The 13,171-nt window shown below is 36.0% G+C and overlaps 1 protein-coding gene across 1 annotated transcript in view; it reads right to left on the minus strand.

Annotated features, from left to right (window-relative positions):
• The window catches only part of PTPRM (protein tyrosine phosphatase receptor type M), a 370,997-nt gene that overhangs the window by 86,456 nt on the left and 271,370 nt on the right, over window positions 1-13,171 (minus strand). The window contains exons 14-16 of the mRNA XM_085319327.1: window positions 10,627-10,778; window positions 8,106-8,180; window positions 3,046-3,233 (exon numbers count right to left, since the gene is read on the minus strand). Coding sequence (XP_085175453.1) covers window positions 3,046-3,233; window positions 8,106-8,180; window positions 10,627-10,778 — 415 coding nt within the window. The remainder of the gene's footprint in view (window positions 1-3,045; window positions 3,234-8,105; window positions 8,181-10,626; window positions 10,779-13,171) is intronic.

Consider the following 13,171-nt stretch of genomic DNA (forward strand, 5'->3'; position numbering starts at 1 on the left):
TTCCCTGGTGAGACTAGGTAATCCTGCTGTCTTGTAAGAGCCAAAATCATCTATGAAACTTCATTCAAAACAAATCCCCTGCCAAACTATTTCTTCCTTTTCATTTGGACAGTTATTCTTCTGATAATTTATGAGGAAAAAGTTCTTCCACTGCCTAGTCCAACCTTGCAAAGAGGAAGGTATCAACCTGACAGCMAGATAAACAGAGAGATCTTCAATCTTAGCAGTGCTAGAATACAGTCTTTGGAAGTCTTTCATTGCAGTTAGGGGAAAACCAGCAAGACTGAGGGAGTTGAACAAGAGAAATCCCCTCAAAGACACGGCTTGTTATAGTTCACTCTGATTATAAACAATTTCCATATATAAAAAGGAGTTTCTCAGATGCAGCTGCAATATTTTAAATTCYACATGCCATTACTAATACACTGCACCCTGATGTATTGCATCTTCTGGCATTAGTCCTGACTACACCTACTGTCTGTAACGGGCTGCCATTCATCAGCTTGGTAAGCTTAAAATTAAATGATTTTCCTGGAAATTGTTTCTCAGAAGCATCATTTGATCCACTGTAGTTAAAAAGCCATGTCAGTGGTTGCATTATAAATTCCATTTTACAGTTGTCTTCTTTCCTTTTTTTTTTTTTTGGTATGTTAATTGTTAATTTTTGCTTTCCTCTAGGCTTAATGCTGGTATAAAAGGTTTTGGCTGATGAACAAATCTTTTCCAAAGACAAGAATTTTCAATTCTATCTTTTTTAAATGAGAGTGACATAAAAAAATCACGGGAACAAACTTGTTTAAGTCAGCTGCACAAATGAAAGCTGACAAGTGATTAGCTTCTTCTGGGAATTAGTTGTTTTCTATATTTTGGGAAAGAAATTGCCAGCAGTAACTTTAGTAGAGGCCTGAAGCATGGGCTTTGAAAGTCTAATACAATAAATACGAATTTAAACAATTACATATTTAAGCAATTGTTATAACATGGAGTTGGCATGACGAAGCACAGTAAACTCCAAAAAGCCACCATCTCCTCTAAAAAGCAAGCAGCATGAACACCTGTACAAGCTCAGCAGTGTACTAGTAAAGACTTCATCAGCTAAAGGGTGTGCAACAGTGAATGCAWTAGTCCTTATTTTTAAAACTCAAGCCTGATATATTGAGCCTCTAGGGTAGTGCAGACCTGTGCATGCCCAGAACAGAAATTCTTGCTTGCTCTACACGGTGTAATTAATATAAATGACTTTTGCAGGCTGTCCCTCTTCTTTCTCTTTCTATCAGATGAAGAAATGAGAAGTGATCTTTCTTGCAGGCTTCTACTTCAAGAAGACAGAATTAAAATTCCATCTGTATTTCCTTCTCACTGGCTATGTAAGGGTCATACCAGAGCATGACTGGGTTTTACTTGCTCCTCTCATTTCTCACATCCTATTTTTCAGAGAAAGGTTACTTAGGCTTGTGTTCTGGGGTAGAGATGCAGTATAATTTGATAGGTCTCTCATCTGGATGCATATAGAAGCATGCATAGCATATAGAAGCAAATTCAGCCCCATCCAAATGTAGTCTGCTCCTGGAAATGGAGAGATGGGCTGCTGGTGATCTTTACCTGCTTCCATGGTCAGGTACAATTTTTTTTTTTTTTTTTTTTTGTCTGGTCACTTTATCTTGGATCACAGTTCATATCACGTATTAAAAGTTAACAGGGTATTTCAGAGCTTCCAATCCACTTATGCATCACACAAGTTCTTATTCAGTGCACCTTCCTACCTAAGCAACCAAAAATCATTCCATGAATTCTAATATGCTCCTAAGAAATTTCAGACCATTTATAGTCCAACTCAGTGGACTAACTCTGTATATTTTTCTCTAGGTATTTATAATTTTATGCTACTTAGTTTTTTAGTTTCAAACCTGTTGAACTGTAATCTTGTGGGAAACTTTACTCACTGTAGATATCCTATCCACCYGTGCCAGAGTATCCTTGTATGTGAGAAGTGCTCACATGAATAAACCCTTTAAACTCTGAGCTAAAAGTGAGAGTGAAATGGACATTCATTTTTATCCTAACAATTAAAATATTGGATGGAATTGATTTTAAAGAGTCTCAAAAAAYTCCTCACTTTAGATAAGGAACACAGGTTGAGAAGTCTCTGTTCATTCAACCACACAATTTGGAAGAGAAATGGATGGTTCTTGAGTCTTTTCAGCATAACTAAGYTTTTGAAGCCAGGCATAATACTAGCCTTAATTTTGGGCATGAGCGTAAGTAGAACCACAAGCAATTTGCTTGTGTTTTGCTTTTTCACTTAGACAAACCGACTTATCTCACAAGGAAGATAGGAACTTTAGCCCAATGTGTTGCATTCCTATAGTCTTTACCAGGGTGTAGTGGTTATGACATTTAAAATAAAGACGACGATAACAGGAAGGAAAAGGTTACTGTAGCATGAAATGAAGAAACAGAAATTGGATCAAAGAAAGAAAAAAAAAGGAGAGACTATAGGTACATATGAAAAAATAATGATCAGGAATAGCTTACAGCTAAAGTGAAATGGTTCAGGCACCAYAAGACAGCTTTGTAGTCCTATGGGCTTCTCTGAAGAGCTGCATACTTCCTCTGCATGGTGAATACTATTATTCCAAGCAATACTGCTTGTAGAACTTTGATTTCCAAACTAACATCTATCACGTTAACAGGCAACTGTGATTAGACAATCCGTGATGAAACACTAAAAAAAAGGCTACATTTTTCAGTAGCACGGCAATTTCCAGGTGACAGCTAGTGGACCTGCTTTTTCAATATACATGTGATTAGAATTAGGCAGAGATTCCCCAGAAATGTTTTTATTTCAAACTCCCCATCCTGGCTCATTAATATCAGCRCCTCTGCTCACTCTAGAGATTGACTTTCCATTCAATGTCTTCCTCACAGTGCAACTAGCTTACTGGRTCAAGTAATTATTATTCCTGTTCTGTGGCACAGGTAGCAGACAGATAAAGCCAAGAGCACAGAAGACATAATAATCAGATCATTAGACCTGACACTTACTTCATATTCCTCTTTGAATCCATAGCCTTCTGCACACTTCATCTGGGTGATGTGCTGCAGTAAGTCAGCTACACGGATGGCTGGATGAAGCTGTCCGGTCTGGTAGGGTACATCCACTGGATCTCGCTTCTTRTAAGTATGGGACTGGACCAGGCTGCTTGTGTCACTGACCATCGTGTGGGTTTCATCTAGGAAAAGAATATCTCATAATGTACTAGCTCATTTGCATTTATTAATAAAAATACAAAATACACAGATTTCTAGAGGAATGACAGAAATCTGACATCTTCAGTATTTCTTCAGTCTGTGAAGACTATGCCAGATAGAAGTATATCCATGGAGTAGTTTACACAGGGAAATTACAAGACTGACTGGAATGAGGCAAAGTCCATGGTTCTACAATGGAAGCATTGCAGAGCAGTCCAAACTATAATATTGCTTTAAATAACACTAGCTGATTATAAACAAGCTCTAAATTAGGCATGTGGTTCTAAACTACACTGAAGTTTCATTCTGAAACTTCATCAAGTCCCACCGAATGAAATAGGACTTGCATTCTTCTCAGATTAGTGAACTGCTATATTTTATGCTGCAAATTTAGAGCAAATGTTTGGAGTGAGCAAAATAAAAAGACGCACAAAATGGCTTATGGTTTCATCAAGCTAGGACTGCAATGGAAATGTAAATCTGATACAACATTTGAAAACAAAATACAGGAGGACAAATGCAAAGGGTCATCTGCTCAAGAAAGATGTCTTGACTGGCTGCTGAACATGCTTTAGGACCATGGTGTACCACGAGCCGTCACTTTAGGCATGAAATGTTTAATGTCAACTAACATGCAAGCCAACAAGCAAGAGAACCCAGTGGGTTGGTTAAAATTTGTACGAGACACATACTCTCCCAACCCTCCACATCTCTTCCGTTGGGCAAATGGGCAACTTACCATTGATTGGCACTTTTAAGAAGATACATATCAGGAGAAAAAAAGAGGAGGAGAAAAAGGAAACAGGGCATAAGCAACAGTACTACGTTAATAATTACAGGTATTTTATGTTTGCAATTTAGTTTTTACAATGTGATTTCCTAAATGAGTCAGATCCTGATCTCAGTTTCACAGTATAAATTAAATTAAATCTATTGAAACCAAGTTATCTTATTGTGACTTAATTCACAACAGATGTAATTGAGATCAAAACTCATTCTAAGCAATAGATAGATGTGAAAATGCACTCTATGTAAGGAAGAAATATCACTTTCTTGCTGTCTAGCTGGAATTTTTTATCTGTTCAGACTTGACAATAGGAAAAAATAACCCAAATTCTGAGGCTCAAGTATCATCATAAATATTTTTCTTTTTACCCAAATAATAACTTTAGATATCTCAAAAAGTTTTTGATTTTTCACTGATACTGCTACTTCTTTGACTTGGTAAAACTACTCTTCCTTAGCTGCATGCTAACCATAGCAAGTGGTTCATAAAAACAGTATCTTTACAAAAAATGATTAGTTTGTAAAATATGTTGTATCAAAAGGAAACACTAAAATAATATTTCCACTTTTATAAATTTAGTATATTATAGCAGAATGTTCCCCAAATTCACTGTACAAAAAAGTTCAAGATTCCCATGCGCACACCAAAACTGCTACCACACCTCATTAAAAGGTGAGATTTTGATCTTAGTAATACCCCTGGAAATTGGTGTTGAGGCCACAAAGCTCCATGGGTGATATTTCAAGAATAATTTCAGATTCTTTCAGTTCACAGTGATACGGAGATTTTTCAAATCTAGTCCTCCTGGGCATGCAGTCAATATGAACTGTGCTAAACCAGAAACAACAGATAGCAATTTATGGGTATGCATATGGGYATTTCACTACTTTTCCTGCTGGCTTACTAACCTGCTCCAATCCACAAGGAAACTGACTTCATCATTTAGTCATTAAATGTGACAACTTTCGTCTAACATGTGATAAAATTGTACTGTGAAGCACCTTGTGATGCATGGCATGAAACGTGGTATACAAGTGTAGGTACAGTATGTTGCTGTTGAAATGGCACCTGAAAACTACAAGGTGGCTAAGACACAAAAGACAAAAAAAGTGTAAGAAGTTGATCATGATTTTTGTGTGGTTTACTTCAATTTTAGAAGGAGGTCAGAATTTTCTTTTTCCCACAAACTGTTAGTAAYTATTATGAATGCAAAGTTAAGACATATTCAGGGTCTTGTGCTATGAAACTAGTAGTTAAATCCTACAGTTATTCTACTCTCCACCTATTGATTCCCATAGAATTCTACAATGCTTGTTAAATAACACATTTATTTACAGTCATATGAACTTATGGCAYGGAAGATATCTGCAGATCCAGCTTGATATCTTATCTGGGCTAGGAAACTTCTGTTTTTCCAATTTCGGAAATGTGCAAATCACTGATACTACACAAATATGACCCACACTAATGCTCAGCATCTACAGATTTAGCCACCATTATGTAAAGCACTTGTTTAGTTCCCAGGTTTTCCTGGAAACCAGGAAATATACCTAATTCCTAATAACCAGTTAGGTTATTAGGCTAACTATGAAAGTTTTCCTTCAACTATATGAACATTTCCACATAACTGAAATTGAGGATTCAGAYTGTGGGCCCCTTGTGTCACTGCGTTTGCTATTACTGATCAGTCATTTTTTTCAATTGCCTAAGAATTTCCTAGTTTGCACGAATATTCCAGAGATCTTGCTTTATCAAATTTTGGAAAGAGTAAGTATATTGTAGACTTTCTAGTAGTCTTTGATCTTAAAAGCTAAACTCAGTCATTCACCAGACCTGTTTCCTTTCCAGGAGGTCACAATGAAAGGTTATTTAGTTCTGACTACAGGCTTGACCCTGCAGCCTGAAAAAAAACTTCACTGGGCATTCAAAGATAGCAAGAGCAGATATTAATTGTAATAAAAATCCAGCATGTAAATAATGGTACAAGATTTTTTGTTGTTGTTGTTGTTAAAAGCTATATTCCTCTGCTGACTCAAGCAGAGTTAATTTGATTCATCTCAGATGGAACACTAGTCCTGTACAAATAATCACAAACACCTTTTGGGAGATAAACTCTGTCTCAATGGAACAGCAGTCATAAAAGGATACTAAAGTTCTAACACATAAGTTAACAAAAATATTTCTTTTCTACAATGAAAGAAAAGAAAGATTTTCTGATATGAGTAAGCACATGTAGCTGTATTAGACCATAAAATACACATCGAGCTAATTCAAGATCTTACAGACTTTGTAAAGTAGATTTTCAGTCTGTATTTTAATCTGATATCTGAACTGTTTGCTTGGAGATTACTTTTTGTGAAAGAAAAATGCACAAATAATTTTAGCATCATTATTGAATAGCAAAGGATTGAAAAAAAATCTGAGAAACCATTAACCAAAATTAACAATCCAAATGTGAAATCTCAAAGTTTTTCTCCTGATAATAGTACTTTTCTCCTTACCCACCCACAAGGTCGGAAAGAACATCTACTGGATGAAGTGTTGAATGAATGCTAAAGCACACAAAAAAAATCTAACATCTCAGGCAGTTACAAGCCGCTGCAAATTTCATTTGCATGCAGATTATTACATTGTTACAGTCACTACCATTACCTTCTCTCCGATTTACATATCGTATAAAAATGCATGGGTTCCTTCTTAAAGTTATCATACTGAAATACAYTTTGCTAATTATTCTTTTACAATAACAAGTTTACAAAAAAATCACCTTCCTAGATTTTGACTTCTTCTATGTATCATTTTACTTTCAAGTCTTTTTAACTTACAGTTTAAGGATAGGAATCAGTTCAGAGGTCTTATACAGTGATTTGAAGGAGAAGAATGAAAAATACATGTTGTAAAGATATCAATCATTGTAAAAAGAGTAAATAGACAGGCTTAATWTAGGAGTTTGAATTCATGCGACAGTGCATTGCTTTATCTCGTTTTTTCGATTTTAAAATCTCCCTGTTTACTTTAATATTAGGATGGGAAGGAGGTGTAAATAAATACAGGCCACAGTGCTGCTTTTGAGTTACTTAGGCATCAAAAAAATACAATAGCATCTCATGCTTACTTTATTGTCACAGTGCTGGAATCCCTCTCTTTTTGAAACTGGACAATAGAAGGTTTCCTGAATTCCCAGTAGAAATGCTTTATACTTTAACTATATATGTTTTTAACCTATAGCTCTACCATTTTATTTTACTCCTGTGACACCTGATGCATAATAAACCATAATAAACCCTCAAACCACATGACTGTAAGTGTCATGTTACCATTTTACTGTTCAAAACACCACTTTTCCTCTGAAACTTCACTTTGACAAGCATATGAGAAACTATGTGGTAGTGTGAGAAGAAATGATAGCTGGTAGACAGTCAAAAATTTGTCTGATTTTCTGTATCATGAATAGGCTAATTAGGAAAGGTTATTTTTAAGAAGTGACATTTTCAGTTCTGACATAAAATGGAAAAAAAATGAGGAAAACTATTTCAATTGCCAGGATAATCAAAATTTTTTGTGTCACTCCAAATACATGCATAAACATTTCCCCACAAAACCACTTGTTAAAATTATTTCTCTTTTTTCTCCTCTGACTTGCACTCTGATAGCAGAAATCAAGTTTGATAACTGTCCTTAGCATTCTCAATGTAGATAAACTTACCCTCCCTCAAGCATAAAACTACAGCTTTTTGCATACTATTGTCTGTACCCTGGGATCTGTGACTTTCTAAATTAGTTCAGCAATAAACTTTGATAAAGGGAAATGTTCTCACCTAAAATTGCAGTTGGCACAAATGGATCTGTCATACATCATAAGCAGGTCAATGCAGGAAAGGTAAAAAGAGAGAGAACAGTAAATGATTGATAAATGTTCCCCAKTTTTCTTTCAGAAAGCTACTGTAAGCAACTTGTTATATGTATTAAATATCTAGGACAAGGTGCACTGAAACACAAGCTTATATGCTTTTATTATAAGAAAGGTCTATATAGGGATGAAACCAAGAAAAAAAATATCGGTTACCTGGGTAATAAGAATTAGGCACTGTTGTGCTCAGTGTGTTAGTTTTCATTGTAAAGGAAGATGGTGAAGACACAGCTGTAAGAGAAACAAAGCTGGTTAGAGGGAGCGAGGCGATGAGCGGCTACCTAAGCCGGGTGACAGAGCCGTATGTGACTGGCTTGGTTTCAGGCCAGTTCTGTTGTGTTTGCTGCACTGTCAAGACCTGGGGAAAACTAGGTGCCTCCGGTGAAGAAAATGGCTCAGTGAATTTGATCCACTCCCTAAAAACAAATGTCATCAGATAAAGCATTTTGATCAGCGATGACAAATATTTCTTAAACCACAAGACTAGACTGAATACAGATCCCTAAATACAGACATCACAATGACAGAAGCTTTGATCATTAGTAAATTTACCTAATAATACTGCAATACTGTATGCAAATATTTTACTATAGTTCATTTTTCTTCTACTGTTTTTTGATTYGTTCAGACAGATACTATTACGCCCTGTATATTACTCCTTGTTTAACAACGGTTTTCAAGTAGTGATACATAGACCAATGCTGGCTTTGGTATTTAATGTTTTAACCATTCGTAAAAGCTGTGGGAAAGCACAGTGAAACAAATTAAGCTCAATTAGTTCCTTGGTATAGATAGATCACATGAATTACCATTATAAGCACAGATACATTCAGCAGGTGAGAGAAAGCTAATCACACAGTATTAGAGGATGTTCAGCCAAACAGTCATTAAAGGCTTTTAAGCAAAGCTTATTGCAAATTCAACCCTAGTTGCTGTAGGTTTGATTATCTATACAGCTCAAACTCAGATTAGTGGATGTAAGGATATTCTGGATACCAATAAGCAGAATAACATGAAAGAAAAGAAAAAAGATGACAGGATCTGTTGGATGGGTAGGTCTAAGATTACTCCTGCTAACTTGGATCCCTCTTTTTTTTTGCTATTCTTCCAGGACGTTCAGTTGTCAGTCCCTTGTAAGACAAAACTATGTCAAAAACTGTTTTAAATGATGCTGGCAGTCATTTATCCTATAGGTGAATATATATCTTTACTTTGATTATGTCTGCTGAATCACTAGATGGGAAGGGCAGAGTGGTATTCCTTTTGGATATGAATGCAGAGACTGGCTGAGGCAAGGGCTGCTGCAGCTAATAAAACTGCCTAGATGCAGAATATGACTAGGATAATCAACTATCATAGGAGTCAGGAATCTCTTGAGAATAAGGTCTTTAAAAAAAATTATTCCTGAAGACTGTCAACCTGATTCTTCTGACCACTACGTTATGCAAAGTCCGAATTAAAGGTTCTAGTCCTCAACTGGTATAAAATGTTTGACATGCGAATTAATTTCAAGTGTTTTAAAGCGGTTTACATAAAAACAGGTTGCGGCCAGGAACTCACTGTAGCCACACTGGTTGTTGTGATGATTCAATAACACCATTGGAAAACTACATCATGATGACTGAAGATGAAATCAAACCTCTTGATCTCCTCATAAAGCCTTCTCATTAATTGCAATGGGATACTCTTACCAGAAAGGCAAGTCAGATTTTGAAAGATCTATTTCAAAGCAAGTTTGAAAGAGTCTCAAATGCAAATTAACATTTGCAAATTCTCAGCCTAATGCTGTCAAGGGAAGTCTCATTGTACAAACTCAGAGAAAGTGTTTGTACAACTGAGCTCTTTAAAGATAAGTCCTTAAGCATATTATTAAAGAGTGGGAATTGGGCCTTGTATTCTGTTAGTACTTGAAACAAAATTCAATCTTTAATGGATTCTGAAGCTGTTCAAAAACATCAGTATACAAGAAAAACTAAAATTTGTTAAGAATTACAAAAACTAAAAAATGYTGTGTGAATATATTCATTCTTTTTTGTTTTCAGCAATTATAAAAAAATACTGTAGTCCTAGTCTATGCTCAGCGCTAACCTCCAGATGGGAGTGAGTCCTCAGAAATTTTATAACTCAGATTTTATTTATTTTTTAGGGTAGACCCCAAAAGACCTAGTATATTACAGTGTCTCTTATGAAAATTGCAGACTGGATAATTCCACTGAGTTCTTTGAACAAGCAAGAGAAAGAGCATCATCTAGAACTGGAAATAACAAGACAATAGATCACCATTATTGACATTCAAAAATAAATTTTGCCTACAAAAAAAAAAGGAGTGAGCAGGGGAAGCAGCTGAAGGACTTGGGTCAGCATGAAAGATATAAAATTTTTAACATAATAGAGATTGGGAAAAGGTAAAACTACAGCTGTTCCAGTAATGTCTTTGCTCTTCTACAGAAGAAAAGGATGGACAGCAAAAAGCTCAATTATCCCTATTATTTTTAAAGAAGTCTATTCTTGATGTCTGACAGTCTTGCTCATTAGAATATACACTGTAATGTACTGCACAGTGGGAGATTCTGGGTCCCATGGATTTTCCATGACTGAGTAATGAAGAATATTTTAAAACCATTTGCACCCTCCTTCCACCTTACAAAAGAAAAGAAAAGAAAAGAAAAAAACTTACATCTCCCATTTAGATTGTGCGTGTCCATGAAAGAGAAAGCTTCGTCACAGTTGGTGCCTTGCTCAGTGTAGCTTTTATCCATTGAATTCACCATCACTGTCATTTCCTGCCGTGTGCTACTCAATGTCTCTTTCCGCTTTTTAGCCAATTTTCTTAAGAAATGAATGTTGAGATGAGAACAAAACAACAACAACAAAACAAAACTCAGTGAGCAGACATAGCCTTCACATTGTTTAGATCAGCATTATAGCTTGTAGCTATATTATATGTTATATATGTTAACTAACACATTTACAATTATTTGCTTTCCAGAAACCTCCATGAATTTCACACTCATGTCATTAAACAATAGCTGATAATCAAGGGGTAGTTGCCAATGCCATGATTTATGTTGAATTGCACCTTAATCCTTGGGGCCATGACTGAATTAAACAGGAATATTTGTATGCTAAGGTGCTGTGAGTTACCGTATCAGAGACWAAACTTGGCTAAACACTTAAATAAAAATGATAGGAGAGAAGATTTCACTGCAACTGACAAATCAGTAAAAATTTTCACTTCACATATATAAAACTGTATGCAGTTGTTTCATTTAGACAACAAATATAGTTAACTGATTTACATCATACTATAAACTACACGTTTGATCCTTAGACACACTGTATGATCATGTGAAATTTTAAACTGGCTTGCATTTATAAAGACTACTTTCTGTCACTTTTATGTCAGAGATAAGATCTTGATTCTGATGCTCTTACTATAACAGGATTTACAAAGCTATAGGACCACTCCGGACACGTACACCTCTCTGTTCCAGGCCTATCTTTCTGCCTAAAACAAAACCTCACTGTCTCCCCYACATCTAATCTTGTTTAGCTACTATCTCAAAATAGCATGTCCAAGACAGAGCTCTTGATTTTTCCTTCAAGACCTGTGGGATATCCATGATTCCCGACAAGTGGTGGGTTCTGTGACCATTTTACTTCTTTCCCCRGCCTGCAACTTGGTCTTAGACTAAATCTTTCTCTAAGTCCTTGCCGACAGCTTCATCTAAGTTTTCTAGATTCGCTCTGCCTTACGTAACTTTAAGGTATAGCTTTTGCACAGAAATAAGTGTGCTACAGACTTTCATCATCTCAGTTAATTCAATACCCTTTTCTCTGTGAAAAATGCTCATACTCATTCAGAAAGGTCTTTCGCATATCTTCAAACAAAGCTTAGAGGAGCTTATCATCTCATCTATGCTTCCTTCCATTTGCTCTTTTCCTAGTGAATCAAGCATAACTAACTTGTGCTAACTCTCAATACTTTTATCTTTGTTAACTCTCATTAAGAAAAAAATGATTCCCATGACTGATCAAACAACTTGATACCAGCCACCATACTAGATTTTCAAACAAGCATGTATGTGCTTCCCCTCATGCTGCCAGTAGTGCACGGGAAAAGCTTTCTGCAAATCTCTACTGCTAAGAGCTCATGACACTCCCTCAAACCGCTGCCTACAGAAATACTTGCCAAAGTACTGACACTACTGCCTACTATGCTGAGCAGTATTGTCTCAAAGTCTCCTTGTACTGCCCATCTAGCTACCTGTTGCTCCTTATCTTACATTTAAATAATAAGCCTTTTGTGAAGCAGTTATGATTGCAGTCTCTGTCTACATAGTACTGAGCTCAGCTGCACCTTAGACCATGACTAAAGCTCTTAAGGCCTTTGATATTAAACTCTTCCTGCTAATACAAGTAGTAATAAATGTGGGGTATGGTATTGGGTCAGTGCACATAGAGGTATTAGGGGTCACATCTGGACCTCAGTGAACTGCTGGACTGCAGCTCTGCTCATGAGGGCATGTTCACATGAYTGTAAATGGTTGAATTACTCTGCCCTAACAACCTGCCACACTAACTGCTCCCGGCTCAAGTCACCTGTGTTAGCCTGAACCACCATGGATATGCTTTATATTAAAACCGATACAAGGAAGAAGAGCCTTTATGGTCACTTAATATCACTTACTTGATGGCAATTGCTTCTGACTGAGACTCTGCCCTACATTAAAGTGCTTTTAAAAAAACTCATCTGTAAATGCTCATTATTAGGGATTTCCAAATTTACTATTGATAATATTACAGTACAGTTAGGAAAGAATGTAAGATTTTTGTTAGGATAATAAGCAATGAGATGTCACATCTCTCCTGTAGATGAAGTTTAACCAATAATTTTGTCATTCTTTTTATTTTTGGTGAACAGTAAAAATAATCTACACTAAACAAAGGTTTTGTTTCTGAGTTTTAATTTAATTCTAATTTAAATAAGCCAAGTGGAGGAGCCAGTTTACTTTCTAGACTTGATAACAAAATGGATGCCTCATTATTTCCTGKTGTATAAAGCCAGAAGGGACCATTAGATAATCTAGTCTGAGCTTCTGAGTATCAGACAGTAAAATTCACCAAGTATCTTAAGTAAAACAAAACATTTGTATCTTTATATCCTCCAATCGCCCCTGCTCCTTCATCCCTAATCATAATGATAGAACAATATATTATTT

Source organism: Rhea americana, unplaced genomic scaffold, assembly GCF_003343005.1.
Source record: "Rhea americana isolate MKP2758 unplaced genomic scaffold, rheAme1 scaffold_58, whole genome shotgun sequence".
Taxonomy (NCBI): domain Eukaryota; kingdom Metazoa; phylum Chordata; class Aves; order Rheiformes; family Rheidae; genus Rhea; species Rhea americana.